The 22,784-nt window shown below is 50.1% G+C and overlaps 1 protein-coding gene across 1 annotated transcript in view; it reads left to right on the forward strand.

Annotated features, from left to right (window-relative positions):
- Positions 1-22,784, forward strand: part of FAM117B (family with sequence similarity 117 member B) — a 211,972-nt gene that overhangs the window by 98,532 nt on the left and 90,656 nt on the right. The window contains exon 5 of the mRNA XM_086955267.1: positions 8,853-8,999. Within this exon, the coding sequence (XP_086811393.1) occupies positions 8,853-8,999 (147 nt within the window). The remainder of the gene's footprint in view (positions 1-8,852; positions 9,000-22,784) is intronic.

Consider the following 22,784-nt stretch of genomic DNA (forward strand, 5'->3'; position numbering starts at 1 on the left):
CTGTTGCATATGTTTAAATTCTTGCTGCATAAATGTTTTATATCCATGTTGGTAGCGAGGGATTTAAGGTGGTGCATGAGAGGCGTGGCTAAGCAACATGGCTAACAGGACGTGAGCCTCTGAGCTCCCTGCCAGCCTGCCCAGGGGAAATCCTGCCTCTTTACTCCCCGTTGCAGGACGGGCGCTCTCGCCCCACGGAGCCCATACACCCGCTGGGGAATCTGTGACGGGTGCCCCTCTCCTCCCTCGCTGTGCAGGAGGAAGTAGCGCCGCAGGCCACATCTCGGGGCGGATGCCTGCTGCTGCGGCGATGAGGGACTTTGTCATCTGTGTGCCCGACATTCGATCAGGGGCACGGCCTCTGAGACTGCGGTAATGCGGCTGGAGGGAGCCGTGGCCGACCTGCTGAGTAGATGAGTGGAACCTCAGCCTAAGGTGATATTTATACCTGGGCCTTCCCCTGGATGGGCCTGTGGCGAGCGATGGCTTTGGCATCGGCTGAGGTGGCGGTGACTGGTGCCATGGCAAGAGACTGCCCGGGTCTGTCTGCGGCCTATATGCAGCTGATTGAAGGTTCCGGCCTCCTTGCACTTCTCCTGTGCCGCTTCTGGTCGGGAGACTCACTATCCCCTCCCCTGGGGTAAGGACTGTGGACACAGCAGTGCTCCATCCGGTACCGGGCAGGGGGTCTGGTACTATGCATGTTATCCTGATGGGTCGCATCCTCTCCGCCCGGTGCTGGTCCTGTTGGTGGTCTCCCGCTGCACTCTCCTGGTGAACATCGGGAGCTCCGCACTACACACAGTGAAGCCCAGGAGAAACACTGGGTATAGGGGGTTTAGAGCTGCCCAGGATAGAGAGCTGTGGGTGGTGGGGTGATTTTCCTGATGCTGCTGCCTGCATTTACTGCAATGGGAATTAAGAGAAAGGGAAGACAAATTAGTAGAAGCCCAGATGGGTAACTTCGCATTTTCCACTGCCGACGGTTGTAAGTGCAAAATTCGAGAATTAATTTGTGCCACCTGGGACAGACTGGACAAATATATGCCCACCGTTATCACTAGCGGCTTCACGCCGAAGGGGATACATTTGGCCACCTACTGGCCTTGATACTACGGTGGGAGCAGGTCAGCCTCTGCTGACCTGTCTGCGTAGCTCCACTGGGGACATGGTTTACACCAGGGTAGGCATATTGGAAGAGTTTAAACAGCAGGTATACCCGGCGGATTCTACTGTTTATGCGGGCCGCTCTGTCCTCTTCCTGCAGGTACTGGTGCGAACTCATCTCCCGCCATAGGGGATGAAAGAATTGGAAGCATGGTTGACCCTAGATGAGATTCTAGAGGTGCTGTAGGAGCTCCCCAGGGCCAAGGTGCCGGGGATGACTGATTTCCACCTGAATTTGATCAAATATCGAAAAAGCTGGCCCAGCCTCTGTTACAGGTATATGAGGAGGCCTTTGAGCAGGGAGTTTTACCCCCAACAATGCAGGAGGGGAAAATTAGTATGCTCTTGAAACAAGGAGGTAACGATCGGGACCCAGCATCATATCGCCCTTTTAACCATGATCAATTACGATATAAAATATTGTGTAAAGTACTGGCTAGGCATCTGCCTCCATATATGCCTTTCTTGATACATGAAGATCAATGTGGGTTCATCCCCGGCTGCAAAACGGGCATGAACATTAGGTGTTTAACACACATCATTCATGATGGTCAGTGCTTGAAAGAGGAACTGGCCCTAGTGGCAGTGTACCTTTTAGAAAGCATTTGATACCATCAACTGGGGGTACTACAGGAAGTGTTGCGGTCCTCTCGTTTCGGCCCGGGGTTTTGCAGATGGGTTCAACTTCTCTATACTGACCCGAGCGCTTGGGTATGGGTGGGCCCATGCCAGTCGAAGATATGGACATTAGGGTGGGGAATGCGCCAAGGCTACCTGCTATCACTGCTGCTCTTCGTGCTGGTCATTGAGCCACTCGCAGTTGGGCACACAGAGTTCTTGATGGGTGGGGCATAAATATTGGAGGGAGCTGGCAGGTAAACTCGCTATACGCGGATGATGGGCTGTTCTTATCTCCTTCCCTCGCGATGCGATGCCTAGGCTATTATAGCTCCTGGAATACTTTGGAGTGTACTCTGGTTTATGGCTAATTAAGCAAAAGTCTTTGCTCTTCCCTCTGGCTGAATTGTCTGTGTTGCCGCTGGAGCGGCTTCCAAATCTTGGGCTGAGACACTTCAGATATGTAAGGGTGCAAGTGACACACAACTTCCAATTCCTTCACCTCAATGTGTCCATGGTGGTTGAAGCGCTCAAGAGATCAATGGCTTTTTAGAACTCCCTGCCACTCTTCTTTATGGGCAGGCTGCCGGTCTTTAAGACGGTGGTACTACTGCGGTCCCTATATGCGCTCCAGGACTCTATGTGTAACATTCCCATGCATATATTCAAGCAATTGAACTTGGTCTCTCTGTTCTGAGTGGGCCGTCATAGCAGAGTAGCCATGTATACATTGATTGTTGAACTGATAACATCGTTGTGCTAGCGCTTGGCAGATTAATCGCATTGCTGCAAGCAGTCCTTTTAAAAGTGTTTTGCTGATTGCATTTTAAAACTGTTGTTCCTCTGCCTCATCTACACGCTGACTCCCCGGTCCACCGCAGCAATTCATGCTGTTTGCGGTGGAGGGAGGAAAAGCGTCCTCACTTCCTGGTCACTCCACGCCAGGCGGCCATCTTTGGAGGGTGACGCTCTAGTCTCTAACGTCCCCCTGACTACTAAAGGGCTCAGCGCACTCGCGCACGAATTGTTGAACTGATACCATCGTTGTGCTAGCGCTTGGCAGATTAATCGCATTGCTGCAAGCAGTCATTTTAAAAGTGTTTTGCTGATTGCATTTTAAAACTGTTGTTCCTCTGCCTCATCTACACGCTGACTCCCCGGTCCACCGCAGCAATTCATGCTGTTTGCTGTGGAGGGAGGAAAAGCGTCCTCACTTCCTGGTCACTCCACGCCAGGCGGCCATCTTTGGAGGGTGACGCTCTAGTCTCTAACGTCCCCCTGACTACTAAAGGGCTCAGCGCACTTGCGCACAAATTGTTGAACTGATAACATCGTTGTGCTAGCGCTTGGCAGATTAATCGCATTGCTGCAAGCAGTCATTTTGAAAGTGTTTTGCTGATTGCATTTTAAAACTGTTGTTCCTCTGCCTCATCTAAACGCTGACTCCCCGGTCCACCGCAGCAATTCATACTGTTTGGTGTGGAGGGAGGAAAAGCGTCCTCACTTCCTGGTCACTCCACGCCGGGCGGCCATTTTTGTAGGGTGACGCTCTAGTCTCTAACGTCCCCCTGACTACTAAAGGGCTCAGCGCACTCGCGCACGAATTGTTGAACTGATAACATCGTTGTGCTAGCGCTTGGCAGATTAATCGCATTGCTGCAAGCAGTCATTTTAAAAGTGTTTTGCTGATTGTATTTTAAAACTGTTGTTCCTCTGCCTCATCTACACGCTGACTCCCCGGTCCACCGCAGCAATTCATGCTGTTTGCTGTGGAGGGAGGAAAAGCGTCCTCACTTCCTGGTCACTCCACGCCGGGCGGCCATCTTTGGAGGGTGACGCTCTAGTCTCTAACGTCCCCCTGACTACTAAAGGGCTCAGCGCACTCGCGCACGAATTGTTGAACTGATAACATCGTTGTGCTAGCGCTTGGCAGATTAATCGCATTGCTGCAAGCAGCCATTTTAAAAGTGTTTTGCTGACTGTATTTTAAAACTGTTGTTCCTCTGCCTCATCTACAGGCTGACTCCCCAGTCCACCGCAGCAATTCATGCTGTTTGCTGTGGAGGGAGGAAAAGCGTCCTCACTTCCTGGCCACTCCACGCCGGGCGGCCATCTTTGGAGGGTGACGCTCTAGTCTCTAACGTTCCCTAATCTACTTATACTTCGGCTCTCTCGCGCAGCGGTGACGCGCAGCAGGAGCGCCGAAGAGGCGCCGAAGAGGCGCCAAAGAGAAGCCAGTCTGCGCCAGTCCGCGTCCAGACGCTTCAAGCTTCTAGATTCTCACTCTGCCTGTTACCATGGTAGGAAATCGCCTCTTTTATAGTTCTTCTTCTCTGCATTCGCTACGTCCCCCCGCCAACTCTGTGCCTTCACTCGATCCCCCCCCGTCCAAAATTGGATCTTATTGTACATCATGTGATCAGAGTTTATCTCCTGCATACACCGATAAAACTCTAACCTCACATAAATGGAGAATGTTTCTTCTTAACTGTCGGTCCCTACCAAAACACCACACAGAGCTTTCCATGTTGATAGAAGAGCTTAATCCAGAGGCCCTCTTCTTGACAGAAACATGGCTTCAGCTGGAAAGCGATCCATCTACTTTGTGGGCGACCCCTCAAGGCTACACCATGAAACGCCTTGACCGCCAGACTGGCAGAGGTGGCGGACTTGCCATCATTTATATAGACACTTATAAATGCCGCATCACCTCTTCCACTATACCTACCTGTGAGAGCTTACATTTTACCCTAGAGTTCTCGTCCACCACCTCATTTTCTGGCATGTTGGCCTATCGCCCTCCTGGCGCCCTTAGCAACTTTGTGTCTAACTTGACAGATATATTCGCTAGCGCCCTGTTCTCCTCAGCAAATTTTACTTTGCTGGGTGATTTCAATCTGCACCTGGACCCGTGTGACACTTCAGCCAACAACCTTAGGTCCAACCTTCAGGCTATTGATCTTTGCCATAAGGGTTTTCTTGCGACACACAACAGGGGTCACCTCTTAGACCATATCTATAGCAACTTGGATAATCTAAAAGTTGAGACCCCCATTCCACTTCCGTGGACGGACCATTTTTTAATACCTTTCACTTGGTCCATTAGTCCCCCCCCATTCTTCATAATCCAAATAAGCACCGGGGTAGGAAATGGTCCTCATTGCCGTTCCTTGAGTGGGAACTGGCCCTTACTGAACATCCACCCCAGAGGTCCACTAACGCCAATACTGCCACGACCAACTTTGACAACTGGATCTCCAGCACCCTCGATCAAGTTCTCCCTTTTACCCCCCTAAAATCAATAACAAAATCTAAGGTTGCCCCGTGGTACACACCCGCCCTTAGAACCATGAAGCAAACATGTCGCAAACTTGAGAGAGCTTGGAGGCAGGACCATTCTCAACAGAGGAAGGCCGACTACAGAGCCGCCATAAAACTCTATAAAAAGGAAATCTATGCCACACAATCCCGCTTCTACGATGTGAAAATTAATATGGCTGCTAATGCGCCCAAGGAAATTTTTAAAATAGCTAAATCTTTAATCTCCCCACCCCCTGAGCGTCCATCATCAGACGGCGCACAAACCCAGTGCAACAATCTTGCTACTTTTTTCTCCCAGAAAATCCAGGCTATCTACTCTTCATTCACCACTGGTGATGACAACACAGAACCCATCTCCCCTCCGGTTTCTGATCCCCCCCCCCCCACCCCTTGCATGCTCGATAAATTTCCACTCCTTGACCCCTCCTCATTAGACAAGCTGATCCCTAAGATCACCTCGGGATCTCCTAATGACCATGCACCCCCCCAGACCCTAATTAAGGTCATAGACGTTATTCATCCCGTCATCTTAGATGTCCTTAATGCCTCCATCGCTTCCAAAACCGTTCCGCCTCCTTGGAAGTGTGCGATGGTCAAAGCTTTGTTGAAAAAGCCTACTTTGGACCAGAACAACTTGGCCAACTACCGCCCCATCTCCTTACTTCCATGGATGAGCAAGCTACTTGAGAGGCACGTTAATAACATCTTGGTGGACTATTTAGAGTCCAATAGCCTGCTCCATGCCTCTCAGCACGGAACCGAAACCGCTCTTTTGGCGGTGACGGAAGAAGCTAGAGCTGTGCTGGACCAGGGAGGTAAGGCCGCCATCATACTACTTGACCTCAGTGCCGCGTTCGACACGTTCAACCACTCTACACTATTACATCGGCTGAGTGGTTTGGGCGTGTCGGGCGCGGCCCTGGAATGGCTTACCTCCTTCCTGGATAATAGATTCTTCCAGGTGTTTGAGGGCGAGTCGGTTTCCCCTAAACATCCTCTCAGCTGTGGAGTACCCCAGGGCTCCTCCCTGAGCCCACCTCTTTTTAACGCCTATATGGAGCCCCTAGAGAGGATAGTCCATCCCTTCGGTGAGCGTATTGTTACCTACGCAGATGACACCCAACTGGTGGTCTCCCTTGACCACTCTGCGGGATCATCTTCCACCTTAGGTCCCTGTCTAGAGGCGGTTGCCAGATGGATGCAATCATCATACCTCAAGCTTAATGGGGAGAAAACAGATATTATGCTGTTGGGCAACCCCCCTCCATCTGCCCTAGCATCCATCTGGCCTCATCTCTTGGCCCGCCTCCCCCTCCTAAACCCCAGATCAAGAGCCTGGGAAACTTGTTGGACAAAGCGCTTGATTTCTCAGCCCAAGCCACGAAAACCGCCTCCACGTGCATCGGGATGATGAAAATGCTCGTAAGGTGCTCCCCCTGCTCCCATTCCAGGCTAGGAGGATCATGGTCCAGGCCCTGATCCTCTCTCGCCTGGATTATGGGAATGCCCTGTACATGGGAGCCCCAGCAGCAGTGACCCATAGGCTTCAGGTCACACAAAACTGTGCTGCCCGTTTACTGTACAACATCCCCCGCTGGCAGTCAGCTAAGAAAGCTCTGAAAGAGCTTCATTGGCTCCCAATAGCGGCCAGAGTACAGTTCAAGGCCATGTGCATTGTGCACAAATCTTTTCACCGCACTGGCCCAGCAATCCTGCACCCTATAGCTACACCCTACGCACCGTCTAGAGCCTTACGCTCTAGTTCTCTGCAACTGGTAACCGCCACCAAAATCAACAAAGCCCGCTGGGGTGGTCGTTCCTTTTCTCATACCGCGGCCAGGCTTTGGAACTCCCTCCGAGAAATCAATAACCACCTGTCCTTCAGAAAGGCTTTGAAAACGCACTTGTTTGCCAAGATGTGCTGATCTACCCTGAGCCTGCCACCAGTATTCAGTCTAAAGCGCTGCGAGGCCTCCGGGTAGTTACGCGCTATATAAGTGCAATTTTCATTTCATTTCATTTCATACAGCGGTATGAGGAGGGGGACTCGAAGCTCCCAGGATGCAGCTCAGTTGCAGCATGCGGCCCGGTGGCTGAAGGAGAGAGGCAATTGGGGGAAAAAAAACTTCTGATAGGATGAGTTCAGCCGGATAGACTCCAAATGGCTCTGATGGAGGGTGATGGTGTCGCCGGTGACATGCCCTATGTGGTCAAACAGACCGCAAAAATATGGCAATCGTTCGTAGAACACATATTAAAACACGTGTCATTCCACAGGGAACTCCCCATATGGATCCTTACACCAGTGCAGAAAAGGATGGATGGGATGTCATTTCAAGCATGAAAGGGAAGGGGGTTGTCTGGTATTGTCGGACCTGTACCCAAACAAGACTCATCTCCTACGAGCAGGATTGTGGCGGTTTTGGCCAGGGTAGGGGCCAGTTCCTTCAATATGCCGGTGTCTCAGACCTGGCTAGGGTGACGTGGCTCACCTATCCAAATGTCCCGCCAACAACTCGAACACTGAATATAATGCTGAACTGTGGCTCTGTTTGTCGGCTTAGTTCTGTCCTGTATAGTACTATGAGATCAGACATGGCAGGCTTGTGGCGGTTTTGGCCAGGGTAGGGGCCAGTTCCTTCAATTTGCCGGTGTCTCAGACCTGGCTAGGGTGACGTGGCTCACCTATCCAAATGTCCCGCCAACAACTCGAACACTGGATATAATGCTGAACTGTGGCTCTGTTTGTCGGCTTAGTTCTGTCCTGTATAGTACTATGAGATCAGACATGGCGGGCCCTCCTCCTAGGGCCCACTCGTCATGGGACAGGGACTAGACGGATCCCCTGACTGAACCGAAGTGGAAAGCAATTAACACACGCACAGTGTCCTGCAGGGTACAATTCAAGTTGATAAATTTCAGCTACTTACATCGAACATATATGACCCAGATGGGTCTGAGCCGCATCAACCCTGCGCGCTTGGATGCTATGGTGCGGTGCTACGGGGCGGGTTATCTGCACCTGGCCTGGGGCTGCCCCGATGTAAACTTTTTCAGGACCCGGTGGAGATGGTGAGAAGGGGTATGGGTCTTAGGGTACAGACAATCCCGCTACATTGTCTACTCTGACAAATTATTACAGTTCCTCCTGGTCCTAGATAAGCGCAGGGTGGCCGTAACCTGGATGGGGAAGCGCACCCCCTCACTACCGCCCCCCCCCCTCCCCCCCCACTCTCTGGATGACTGGAGAGGGATATGCGTGAGTGGTCCCTGGCCGAGGAGGTTCATATGAAAGCTAGTAGGGTTGATGAGAAGAGAATCTCAGGACTTGGAAGGAGTTATGTCACATGTTTGTAAACCCCGAGGTGCACTTGAGTGAGCAGCATGGCTCAGATACTAGTGGATGTTCAGCTGAGGAGGATGCCTGTTGGTGTTCTGATGTTCTTATGATAAGCTCTGTGCTGTTGGATGACTGGTAAAGTGGATAGTGAACATGTACTATTTTCATAATCTTGCACTCTGTCCTGGATCTCACCCAACTGTAAACTTTTTCATGACAATCTCTGCCTCTGTTGGTTTTATTGTTTGTATAAAACGAAAATAAAGGTTTAAAAAAAAAAAGTGGTGCATGAATGTAGTAATAGTAAAACCTATTGATGTATGTTAAATCCAAAAAGTCTTGAAATATGAGAAATGATTCAAGGGAATTTAAAAGAAAGTGAGTGATTCCTTTTTCTTGGTTTTAGACTTCAATCCCAAAGAGTGTCCTTATCCCTGTGACTATTCCCATTACGAAGGCATCCGGATCACGTTTCCGAAACAGTGTGGAGGGGCTGAATCAAGAGATTGAGATCATAACTAAGGAAACTGGAGACAAGGAGGAACAGCTGATGGTGAGGTCCATGCAGTATGCCTATTGGTTTTGGGTTTCTTCTTTTCCAGATATTGCATTTTAAGTGTATACAAAACCTAAACCTACTTTGCCATGTCTTCCAAGTACAATGGTAAGCGTGAATTTAATTATTCGCAGCACTTTCTGTAAATTCATATACCTGGATAAGCAAACATTTTGGGCTATTCAACGCATTAAATGCAATATGTATATTCTGCCCATCATTGGGGTCTAATCTCAGTGTCCGGTAGTGCCAGGGCTGGGTATTAAAAAGTGATTTTGTGGATCTGTTTCTCAGCACCGCCCCATGTCCTACTGATGTCCCTTCAGAGATGTACACTGACTGACATCAAGCAGGCTAGAAGTAACAAACCACCTGATTTACAAGGGTCTTCTGAAATGTTTCTGTCCCCCAAGATATAATGTAGTGTTCGAGGCATATGAGCTGTAGATCATATGCGTTAGCATAGATCGCCATCTGGAGTTGGGCTTGTATGTTTGCACTTTGTTTTTCTTCGAAGAAGTGTTTGTAGTCACGAGGTAGGTGATGGTGATAGTGCGCATGGACATCAACTCCATCCCCAGATTGTTTTTTTCAGCCATCGGGTTTGGATATGTATTGTTGCGCTCCGGTTCCGTATCATCTACGAAACCTTTCAACACACAACCCTTACCACTCAACGGTATTGTTTTCGGTCGCAGTTTCTCTTTCAACGCACACCGTAAGATCCAACAACTTCGATCAGTAGCTTCAACGCGGGCCATGAGGCCTACCCGTGTTGACCACGCCAGCAGTCCATGGAACGGACTCCATTTAAGAAATGCCCTAAGTGTGGTGCTAGGTTTCCACACACGGACCTGCACGAGGTCTGTAACCTCTGCCTATCCCTGAAGCACGAAGAAATCAACTGCAAGGCCTGTCGATCATTCAGATCGAAAAAGACCATTAGTGTCTGTCTGGCTCGACATCATCATGGTCATTCACACACTCCTATCACTAGACTTCATTCTTAATAGAATACTATCACCAATGAGTGTAAAGCTGACTCTTCTGATAGAGACTTCTAAGTGGAGTTTCCTTACCTTTTTGAATATTCCCCTGGCATCAGACTGGATCAGGAAACTTTTCTGAAGTACCTTTGCTCACCAGTAGATAGCGCTATGTAGCTCTGTACTGATGCCGTTTGGCTCCGGAAGTGACATGCAGAGTCTATAGGGGCATCACTCCCACACGCTTATGTCAGTTGCTTTATTCCTACGCTACCAGAAACTGAACCGGAGCTTTCTCTCTCCTCTCCAGAGACACATGTGCCTCCAAAATGTAGTTCATTATGCAAAGGAAATGCCCCCTCCCAAAACTACAGGGTTTGCACCTTTTGAGGACTTTTGGAAGCACTGGTCTGACACAGATGCTCATGAGATCTGCCTCCGGTTGAGCCACAATTCCAAGGCCTCAAAGAGCCAAGAAGCCATCCATCTGTAATAAAGCTAGGGGGTTTGCCCTTGGCGCCTGTTGGACCCTCTAAAAATACTGCTGGGTCTCCTCCGCTTCATGTCTCTACTCCACGATCCACACTGGTACATGGAGCATCAACACCGATTCCAACTCCGCAGGACAAGGTAGCCATTGCGTCAGCGGCACTGTGACTTTGATTGCAGCCGTGCTCTGTTTCCTTCGAACTGCAATCTGCACCAATTGACATCCGGCAGTCACAAGGCAAGTCCCATAAACTACATTCTTGGTTTGGTACCGATCCTGACAACAATTATGGCACAGGTGATGAAATCTACCAACTTTACCATAAGGAGAACTGGTGCGATGACACTTCCCCTAATTCTGTTCTGCTAACTCTCCCAGATCCTGCCAATGAACAGAGTGTTTTCTTCAACGTCCTCTTCCCACCTTAGAGGTCAAAACCAATGAACTGACTGATGTCCACTAGCTAGGCAGAGCTACTACTGAGCCCCTGATCCCTTTTAATGAAGCACTCATGGATACTCTTCTCGCAGCCTGACCCAAACCTTGCATTGGCCCCTTAGTATATCGCCTAATTGCAAGATGCCATCTCCCTCCTCCAGGTGACCAAATTTTTGTCTGAGCACCCTTTGCTGAGAGTTTAAAAGTGAAGGTATTTACCAGTCAAACAAACTCACCTTTCCGACTACCCTCCCAGGTAGGAAGTTCAAAGGAGAGTATTTTCTTCCACCAGTTTGATCCCTAGGCCCGTTAATGCCAGTTGCCTTCTTAGCTGCTACTGCCACACTCTTTGGGATTCGGTAGTTCAAGTCCTCCATGGTGTCCCAGAAGACCTCTTACCTGTCCTAACCAGTGGCGGCAGGCACGGATCGGGGTGAAGGGAGAACTCATGCAAAAAAAAAACCAAAAAACAACTTACATTTTCGCCACTTCATCATTGCGTCTTTGCTCCGACTGCAGCAGAAACACACCCAGGCTCTCCTTAGACCAATCACTGCATTGCAGCATTGTGATTGGCTGAGTGCCGTAGTTCGGCCCTTACCCTGGTAATGGGGGCCTCGGCATGCACTTCACGTAGGCTGTAATGCAAGTTATGTGGGGAACATTCAAAGTGTGTACGAAAGTCATGCCCACTTGGAGTAGGCAAACCACTCCCTCTGCTCTTGTCGTGAGAGCAGCCCTGCCCGCAAAGCTGCAGGACAAAATAAAATGATGATAATGACAGTTATCATTTTTTTTTTTTTCCTTTTTGGAACTGCTAAAAAGCTGTGGGGCGATGCTCCTCCGCCTTAGCGAAAGAGCTGTCACTGTTACTAACCCAAGTTATACAGGATAATCGTGCTGTGGCCAAGTTCACAATTCGTTGTGGCTTGGATACCAATGATTCCATCAGGAAAGCCGTTGGCACCAGCATTGCCATTCCCCGCCACGACTGGCTGCGGTCAGCTATTTAAAAAACAAAAACGTTTTAGACTATATCCAATCATCTCTCTTGAATATGCCTTATGAAGGGACTCCCCATTTTGGGGGCCAAGGCAGATTCTGCTCTGGAGTGATGCATGGAGAGCAGGGGGCACAGCAGGCTCCTTGAGCTTGTATGCCCCGCCAGCCACATCAGCCCTACCTTTCCTTTAGCGTTTTTAGCAGATGTACTCCATACCACTAGCCAGTTCAGCCTCCGCAATGTGCCCAGCTGTTTTGTGACTGATGCCTCAGTGCCCACAACCCCTCAGTCAAGATTAGCAAGCCACTCGGCCCAATGAACTCCTCCAATCCCATCTGTCATATCCCTTTAGTTTACCCTTGTTGGAGCACATCCACCATGCTGGAGGCAGGATCCAGCAGTTCATTCCAGATTGACAGAGCCTTAACCTCGGACAGAGGGTCTTTCAGATAGTCCAGAAGGGGTACACCTTGCCCTTCACTGCCACCTTGACGCCTCTTCAACTGTCTGCGTAACTACTGACAGAAGACCATCTGACCATGTTTAGGCAGGAAGTGCAAGCCCTTTTAACCAAAGGGGCTATTAAGAGAGTGTCTTTGCCTGAAGTAGGTCATGGTTGTTGCTCCCACTACTTGCTGGTGCCAAAGAATGACGGAGGCCTTTATTCTAATTAAGGCCTGCGCCCTCTCCACACCTTCAGTCAGAAGGAAAAATTCAAAATGCTCACACTGACCCAGCTCTTGTCTGTCATTGAGACTTGATGGTGGTGTTGGATCTGCAGGACACCTATGTTCGAGGCATGTGGGCTGCTGAATTCATATCTGTGCATAGATCGCCGCCTAGTGTTGGGTCCGGATGATTGCACATTGTTGTCCTGGAAGAGTCTTCGAAGTATCACGAGATAGGTGGCTCCTCCCCTGGACTACAGTGCGCATGGGCATCGCCTCCATCCCCAGATTGTTTTTTTCCGCCATTGGGTTCGGATGTGTTTCGGTTCCCTCTGTCGGAATCGATAGTTGTTTAACTTTGCTAACTTGAGACCAAAAGGTCTTTAGGCTTGGCGTCGGTATCGTTTTTCGTTCGGGTTTGACTGTTCTTCAGCTCCGAACTCTTGCTGCCCTTCCGCGTGCTGTCGGCGCGGACGGGCCTACACGACGCTCCAGACATGGAACGGACCCCGTTTAAGAGGTGCCCGGTGTGCACCTCAAAGTATTCACACCTCGACGTGCACCCAGTGTGCAACAAATGTCTGTCGCCGGACCATGATGAGGACAGGTGTATGGCCTGTTCAAAGTTCTGGTGTAAGAAGACTCTCAAGCTTCGTCGGGCCGCTAGACTCCAGGCCCAGTTATCAGCGCCCCCGCCGGACAACATCTTCGAAGAAGACGTTGGAGACGACAATGTCTTTCAAGTTTCGGACTCTAGCCCAGCGTCGGAGGAAGAAGACTACGACGCGGGAGACGAGGAGTTTGAGGAAGTAGTCAGTGAGGTAGGGGACGACGATGTGGCCATTGCCACCGTGGAGGATAGCTCAGAGGAGGAGCATCCTCAAACTGACTCAGGGGTCAACCCCCATTATACGGCCCAGGTCGAGGGATAGCCTTCGGGCCTTACCCAAGACCTTGTTAATCGTCCCACGGCCTCGCCTCCGGGCCCGGCCACGGACATTTCTGATGTGCCACTCCCGTTGAAGAAAACGAAAGTGAAGCCATCGGGGTCCACACCAACGGTTTCGAAACCGAAAGTGAAAGTCGCTCTGGTGGGGCAGAAGGCTCCAGAGGCCTCGAAGTCAAAGAAATTCAAAATGGCCGACAGCAAGAGCCACGCCAAGATGGCCGACCCGAAGACCCCGGTGTCGAAGCCGAAGGCGAAGACGACCGACGCGGCCGCGTCCGCGCCGAAGGTGGTCGAGGTCGATGACCCGAAAAAGGCTCCGAAGAAGCGTCAGGACGACGCCGAAGCTCTGGCTGCGCCGACTCCGGCCGTCAAGGCCAAGGATGGTGATGTGTCGGCTCCGAAGACCGTGCCTTTCGCCGACTCGACTCCGGACTTGGGGAAATCGCTCGAGCCGGTACAGCCCTCCCCGGCCTTAACAAAAAAGGTCGTGGAGTCCCTGCAGCGGATTCGGAAGGACGCTATGGTTCCCGAACCGAAGGATGTGGTGCCGAAGCCTACACCAAAGCCAGCAAAAGCGCAGATGCCTATCCGCTACACGCTGCCGCCGAAGACGACGCCGAAGGCTTTCGCTCCGAAGCATGGGGCCGGGATGCCTTTGAAGGTGGTGTCGACGCCCAAGGCGTCCTTGGTGGTGCCGAAGCCTCGGCTCCAGCCACTCGCGGATGAGGAACGTCGAGAGGTTCTCATCGACGCCAACACCGGGAAGCTCTCTCTCCTCAAACGGAAGATCACCACGAAGCCGGTGTTGGAGCATTATCGTATCCCACTCAAAAACAAGAAGGACTCTGCGGGTACTTCTGCCCCTATAGAGCCTGCATCTCCACATAATTTGGAACTTTCACCGACGCATTCAAACGCTGGGGAAGGGGACGGAGATGAAGAGGACGAGTACAATTATCCAGCATACTCGGATCCAGAGGAGGTACATGAACCTTGGTCTGCCGGAGGCGACCCTGAGGACCCTCAGTCGGGTCATGAGCCGCAGCTCTTTGCAGCAAAGACTTCTCCAACAGAGGACTCTGCAGCCTTCAACGCTCTGATTGAGAGAGCTGCAGCTAACCATGATGTCGACCTACATTCAGATCCTGTGGATGTCGATTTTCTGTTTGACACTTTCTCAGTGGCTGAAAAGTCAGTCAAGACATTGCCTATGCTCAAGGGAGTGCTGAAGCACGCGCCAGAGGTTTTCAAGGAGCCCACTCGGGCGCGAGTCATCAATCCTCGTATTGATAAAAAATACAAGGCAGCGCTCTCGGATCCAACATACATCAAGGGACACTTGCCACTGGATTCTTTGGTTGTATCCAACGCACGTAAGCGGGCGAACTCGCAGCCCACGGGTGACGCTCCTCCCCCAGACAAAGAGTCAAAAATATTTGAAGCCTCAGGGAAACGTATTGCTGCGCAGGCAGCTAATATTTGGCGCATTTCAAACACGCAGGCCCTACTTGCACGCTACGATAGGGCGCATTACGACACCCTAGAAACACTTCTGCAGCCCTTGCCTGATCAGTACAAGGAGGCAGGTGAAATGTTGATTCAGGAGGGGAAGCTGATCACCAACGCTTCCATCAAATGTGCGCTGGACGTGGCTGATACCGCCTCCAGGGCGATCAACACTAGCGTGTTGCTGAGGAGACATGCATGGCTTAGAATATCAGGCTTCAAACCAGATATACAGACAACCATCTTGAACTAAACGGTTAATCCTGACCACCTGTTTGGCCCCGAGGTGGATGCGACACTTGAAAAAATGAAGAAAGACACAGACACTGCTAAGTCTATGGGGGCCCTCCAGTCTCAGCAGTTTCGGGGTGGTTCCTTTCGCCGCTCCAATAACAGAGGCACCTCAAGGGGTCAGGCATCACAATCCACACAGTACTACAAGAGCAACACCCAAACCTCATACACCAACAAAGGTAGAGGTGGTTACAGGGGCAACAACGTCAAAGGCAGGGGACGTGGAAACAACAGCTCCAGGTCCTCCACCGCCAACAAACAGTGACGCCTTGTCACTGCCCCCCGACCACACAACACCAGTCGGGGGGAGACTCCAGCAGTTCCTGCCCGCGTGGAAATCCATCACCACGGACAGGTGGGTCAAGTCTCTTATCCAGTACGGTTACTGTCTGGAACTTACTTCCACTCCACCAAACATACCTCCAAGAAGCCGTCCTATGTCCGGCGAGCACTTGCACTTGTTGCAGCAGGAAGTTCAAGTCATGCTGCAAAAAGGGGCAATAGAGCTCGTCCCACTGCAGGAAAGGGGAACAGGAGTTTACTCTCTGTACTTTCTAATCCCCAGAAAGGACGGATCCCTAAGGCCCATCCTGGACCTCAGGCCCCTCAACTGGTACATTCTATCGGAGCACTTCCATATGCTCACGTTGCAGCAGGTCCTCCCCCTGCTTCGACAGGGAGACTTCCTAGCTACGCTGGATCTGAAGGATGCATACTTTCATATCCCCCTGCATCCTTCCCACAGGAAGTACCTCAGATTCACGATTCAAGACCAGCACTACCAGTTCAGGGTTCTGCCTTTCGGGGTCACCACAGCGCCAAGAGTCTTTACAAAGTGCCTGGCGACTGTGGCGGCGCATCTAAGACGCCAGAACGTCCATGTCTATCCCTATCTGGACGACTGGCTCATTCAGACACAGACAGAACAGCAGTGCGCCGACCACGTGTCCCGCACAATTCATCTCCTGCACGATCTGGGATTCTCGCTGAACTATCCAAAATCCCATCTCCAACCCGCCCATATACGGCAGTATCTGGGCGCAACAATAGACACTCTGGCAGCCACTGCGCAGCCAAATTCAGTGAGAATCGCCAGTATCCAAACGCTGATCCAACGATTCAGACCACAGCACTCGCTTCCAGCGAAGGTGTTCATGCAGTTGATAGGCATGATGGCCTCCTGCATCTCCATAGTCCCGCACGCGAGACTACATATGCGTCCGCTTCAGGAGTGCCTAGCACGTCAGTGGACTCAGGCTCATGGGCAACTGACAGACCTAGTGTTGGTGAGCGGTCGGGCATACAACTCTCTGCATTGGTGGAATCCACAAAACCTTTGCAAGGGCCGACCGTTCCAGGAGCCTGTGCCACAGATTATCCTGACAACGGACGCTTCTCTCCAGGGATGGGGAGCGCATGTACTCCACTACACAGTGCAGGGACTATGGACACTACAGCAAAGGAAGATGCACATCAACGTTTTGGAACTGATGGCAATCTTCATGGCCTTGAAAGCATTCAAAGTACATCTGTGCAACAAGGTCGTGTTGATCCGGACTGACAACATGACGGCCACGTACTACATTCAGAAGCAGGGGGGCACACACTCTCCGCAGCTGTCTCATCTAGCTCAGAGCATGTGGAAGTGGGCCATTCAGAGGAACATCTTCCTCATGGCAGAGCATCTCCCGGGCAAGGACAACCAGATGGCGGACCTGCTCAGCAGGCACAGCCACCAAATGCACGAGTGGGAGATACATCCATCGGTACTCCAACCGTACTTCCAAAGGTGGGGTCATCCAGAGATAGACCTGTTCGCCACAAAGGAGAACGCAAAATGCCAAAGCTTCGCCGCCAGGTTCCCACACCCGCAATCACAGGGCAATGCGATGTGGATGAACTGGTCAGGCAGATTTGCGTACGCTTTTCCCCCAGCACCTCTGATACCGCTGGTGGCACGCAAACTCAGGCAGCACTCGATGACTCTCATCCTGGTTGCTCCAACGTGGGCTCGCCAACCATGGTACACCACGTTTCTGGAACTCTCCGTGGTACCGCATCAAAGGCTTCATCTCACACCCAGCCTTCTGACGCAGAGCCATGGCGACATTCAGCACCCAGATCCGCAACAGCTCAACCTGGCGATCTGGCTCCTGAAGTCCTAGAGTTTGGCTACCTCAATCTTCCCCCCGATTGCATGGACATCATTCGGGAGGCAAGGAAGCCCACTACTAGAGCTTGTTATGCGGCTAAATGGAAGCGGTTTGTCATTTACTGTGTAAACCACGATATTGACCCGCTAGATGCTTCCATTCAGAACATCATTTGTTACCTGTTCCACCTGTACCAATGCAATTTGGCATACTCTTCCATCCGCATTCACTTGTCTGCAATGGCAGCATACCTCCAGAATAGGCAACACCTATCACTTTTTAAGGTCCCTGCTATCAAGGCTTTTCTGGAAGGACTCGAAAGGGTCATTCCACCACGGACACCACCAGCTCCGGAATGGAACCTCAATGTGGTTCTCACAAGGCTGATGGGTCCTCCCTTTGAGCCACTGCACTCTTGTGAGCTTCAGTTTCTGAATTGGAAGGTTGCTTTCTTAGTAGCAATTACATCGCTACGGAGGGTTAGTGAGTTGCAGGCACTCGCCATCCAGGAACCTTTCTTCCAAGTACACGCTAACAGGGTGGTGCTCCGCACTAACCCTAAATTCTTACCCAAGGTTGTATCTCAATTCCACATGAACCAGACAATTGAGTTGCCAGTGTTTTTTCAAAACCCAGAGTCGCTGGCGGAGCGGATGCTCCACACCCTTGACGTTAAAAGAGCCTTAATGTACTATATTGACAGGACAAAAGATTTTCGTAAGACCAAGCAACTTTTCGTTGCCTTTGCCTCACACCACAAGGGAAACGCTATCTCCAAAGCTGGGATCGCTAGGTGGATCGTGAAATGCATTCAGATCTGTTACGCTAAGGCTAAACGCACTCTCACAATTCCACCAAGAGCCCACTCCAGCAGAAAGTTGGGGGCCTCTATGGCTTTCCTAGGTAACATTCCCTTAGAAGATATCTGTAGAGCAGCCACATGGTCTACCACACATACTTTCACTAAACATTACTGTGTAGACGTGCACTCCAAACAGCAGGCAGCTGTTGGTCAGGCTGTTCTCAAAACACTTTTTCAGACTGCTGCAGCTGGCACGGGCGGCCGCCAATAATGGGAGGACTGCTATGTATTCTATGCACAGATATGAATTCAGCAGCCCACATGCCTCGAACTGCAAATGCTACTTACCAGTATGCATCTGTTCTTGGCATGTAGGGCTGCTGACATTCATATCGCCCACCCTCCTCCCCGGCGCCTGTAGCAGCTGCTATATATATATATATATATATATATATATATATATATATATATATATATATATATATATATATATATATATATATATATATATATATATATATATATATATATATATATATATATATATATATATATATATATATATATATATATATATATATATATATATATATATATATATATATATATATATATATATATATATATATATATATATATATATATATATATATATATATATATATATATATATATATATATATATATATATATATATATATATATATATATATATATATATATATATATATACTCATACTCATACTCATACTCATACTCATACTCATACTCATACTCATACTCATACTCATACTCATACTCATACTCATACTCATACTCATACTCATACTCATAGCATGGGCATCACTCACATACTTCACTCCATCTCTGCCAATGGCTAAAAACAATCTGGGGATGGAGGCAATGCCCATGCGCACTGTAGTCCAGGGGAGGAGCCACCTATCTCGTGATACTTCGAAGACTCTTCCAGGACAACAATGTGCAATCATCCGGACCCAACACTAGGCGGCGATCTATGCACAGATATGAATGTCAGCAGCCCTACATGCCAAGAACAGATGCATACTGGTAAGTAGCATTTGCATTCCATTTACCTGTCCTGAGGCCCATTGGAGCTACTTGCCGTCTGTGCTGGAACAGAAACATTTTCCGTTAGCTGTGCTTTTCTTTGGTCAAACCAGTGTCTCTCTGGTGTTCACCAAAGTAATGACAGTGGTAGCAGAACACCTTCAGTGGGTCCGAGTCCTCCTCAATCTCGACGACTGATTTTTGAAGTTGGGCTTGTCCAAAGCACTTGTCAACCACCTCCAGATTACGGAGTACCTCTTTCAGGGTTCATTTTTAACGTGTCGAAGTTACACTTGACTCCTCCTCGGATGCTTCCCTTCATCTGAGCCATTTTGTACAGAATTTTGTTTCATGCCTTTGCCCTTGAAAGGAGAATCGAGGACAATCGGGCCATGATCCTGATCTTTCAGCCTCTGTCCTGCCTTTCAGTGAGGTCGCAGGCTGCGGGGACTAATGGCCTCCAATATCCTTCTGGTGGCATATGTGGGCTCTGTAGTGGGATCTGAAGTCTCAGTGGGCCTTGTGGCATATTTCTAGTGACAGTTGCATTCTGAGGTGGCACAAGGTCTTTTCCGCAAATGGGTTAGACCTTGGTTCGATCGGTTCACTAGCGACAGGAACACACAATGTCAGCAGTTAGCATTTCCAAGGTATCTCTCGCTAGGAGACCTGTTCTGCCTAGAGAGGAACTCAGGATTGCTGTGTGCCTTCCTGCTGATACCTCTTCTGCCCAGAGATCTCAAGAAGTTCAAGACCAGCTTTGACACTGAGAGTATCCAGGGCTCTTGAACGTCTGTCCGACCATCAAGCTGTCCATCTTGGTGGACCGGCAGTTGCAGCAATGGGGCAGGATTCTGCACCCAGGCCTTCATTATCTCTGGTTTCATGATTGGAGATTGAGCTACGACAGCAGAACATCTTTGATTTTCCTAAAGAAGTGGTAGATGTTATCTTCGCAGCTCGGCATCCCTTGGCAAAAACTGCATGGGCCTGTCGTTTGTACAGTTTGTGCTTTGGTGCAACACACGCCAGATTGACCCCCTTCGGGCCAAGTTATCTGACATTCTGTTTTAGTTTTCTCTTACCTGGCAAGGCTTTGCTTTGGGCACATTTAAACAGCACCTTTCGACTCTTTCAGCTTTTCTTTTTCCTATGCTGGACAAGCCCTCATTATTTAAACACTGGTTGTGTTGCATTGTTTAAGAAGCTGGCAACACTTGTTTCCCTCTCCCTTTGTCATGGCACAGTTGGACCATAACTTCGTCCTCACATATTTGACATGCACTCTTTGAGCCAGTTCACAGCTGTCCTTTGCAGCTTCTCACCCTCAACACTGTCCTTACCAACATCTCATCAGTGCGGCAAGTGAGTGAGCTTCAGGCTCTCTGTGTTAACCCGCTGTACATCACCTTCTTCCCAGACAGGTTGTCAAACGTTGTGACATCGTTCCGATTTGGTCAAATGTCAACTTCTGTTCTGTGGAGTGTTCTCCTTAACATGATGATACAGTGCAAAGGTAAAATCTAATAGAGACCTCTAGCCGCACATTCTTTAACTTTGAATTATCCCCAGGCGCCAGACTGGATGGAGATTTTTCTACAGCAGGAACCTCTGCGCATCGGTAGAGGGCATCAATCGACTCCATATTGACGTCTACCAGATGTGACGTCAAATTCCATATAAGCCCTCCCCTGATGCGCTGTCATCTGTTTCTTCCTTTCCACTCTTCCACACGGATCCGGAGAGCCGTACATCTGGCCATTTTTGGCTTACCACAACGAAACAATGTGCTTTTTTTCTAGATATCTACAAAGTCCTGTGGACTATGTCGACCCACACTCTCCTCCTATTTGCATGTTGTGTCTATGGGCGCACCCTGACTCCGAACGGTGCTGCTCGTGTCTTCAGCTGCAGGCATTGGTAAAGCAGGAGCACCAAATGGCACTGTTAGCGGCACAGTGGTCAACAGTCCCTTGTCGATCGTGGTCCTCTCCTTCCTTCAAGGACCACTCGAGGGCCAGCCTTCGTCCTCTCTTTCGGTAAGTCACGCCATAGGCGGTCAGCACCGCGGCCTTTCTCAACTTTACCACATATGCACAGTGTCCCTGACTAGCCTCTTATTCCTCCAATTATTGGAGTCGAAGCGAGTGTCTGTCCTACACCTCCCGCGTTTTCCGGGCGCCCAGGCGATTATGGCTCATATGAAGGACTACTATCTCTCCGTTCATGTCATTTTTGGTTCTCAGTCTCCCTCTGGTGGTCTGTTAAGCCTTAACTGACTCCAACCCGGTTGGACTTCCTCAGTATCGGCGAGACTCCCCAAATCCATAATTGACTCTTTGTATGCTCCGGTGGACAGCTCTTAGGGGTTCCCACCTGTGAAGCCTGTGTTGGATCCTACGACACCAATCGCCAGTACTTAATCTCTCCTCGCCGAGGTGTCGCCTTCTTGACCCCAACCGGCGTCTGGAACAGCGTCGGTGGAACAGTGCTTTTCGGGCTACCTTCGAAGGAGAGCCCCCTGCTATTTTCTCCTTGGCACACTAGTATTTTGGTGATGTTGGTGATCGCATGACTGAGACTTCTCCAGGGTTTAATTGGGTCTATACCCTTGGTGGCATTAGCTGCTTTGATTCTTCCCATCCTAGGGCCTGTTTCCGCCTCCTCGCTTTGGAGGCTAGCTCAGCTTTTGCAGAGAGTTGATGTGGTTCTAGGGGTGCAGCTTCCACCTGTGGATGTGCCCATTGATCCCCCTACTTGTGGTGCTTCAGCAGGGCCATCTGTGAACTGAGCCCGCGCTTCCCTTTAGTGAAACCCTCTTTGATATTCTGTTGGGCACTTGGGCTAAACCTGTTTCAAGGGCTTCCGTGAACTGGTCTATAGCTCATAGTCCCCATCCTGCCCCTGGAGACCTGCTCTGCCTTTCCCATCTGTCTACTCCGCACAGCTTTGTTGTTCAGCCTGCTACAGCCTATCACAACATCGGCGAACAAAGCGAAACAAAAGGGGATGATGGACGGAGCGTTTGAGCAAATCAAACACTCCCCTCACCCCCTCACCCCCTCCCCCCCCCCCACCCCCAACCCCCGTCAACTGATCTGGGTTTAATCCATCACCATTCTTTAGCCCACTCAGCCACTCCAGTTCAGACATGGCCATATGCAAATCAGTCTGACCCTGTGCCTCATGGGAACAGTCCAGCCCGAACTGCCAAGCCATGTCTTCCCTGGACCGGAAACAAGCATCCTGGGACCGGTTTCGGATTCATAATCCTCATCAGCCAGGCTATCTTGAATCCAGTGGCCAAGTGTGCAAGGGACTCACGTCTGAGCATACCCTGCCAACTTAGGGCGAACAAAGCGAAACAAAAGGGGATGATGGACGGAGCGTTTGAGCAAATCAAACACTCACCCCCAGTCAACTGA

The sequence above is a fragment of the Lissotriton vulgaris genome, chromosome 2_1, assembly GCF_964263255.1.
Source record: "Lissotriton vulgaris chromosome 2_1, aLisVul1.2, whole genome shotgun sequence".
NCBI lineage: Eukaryota > Metazoa > Chordata > Amphibia > Caudata > Salamandridae > Lissotriton > Lissotriton vulgaris.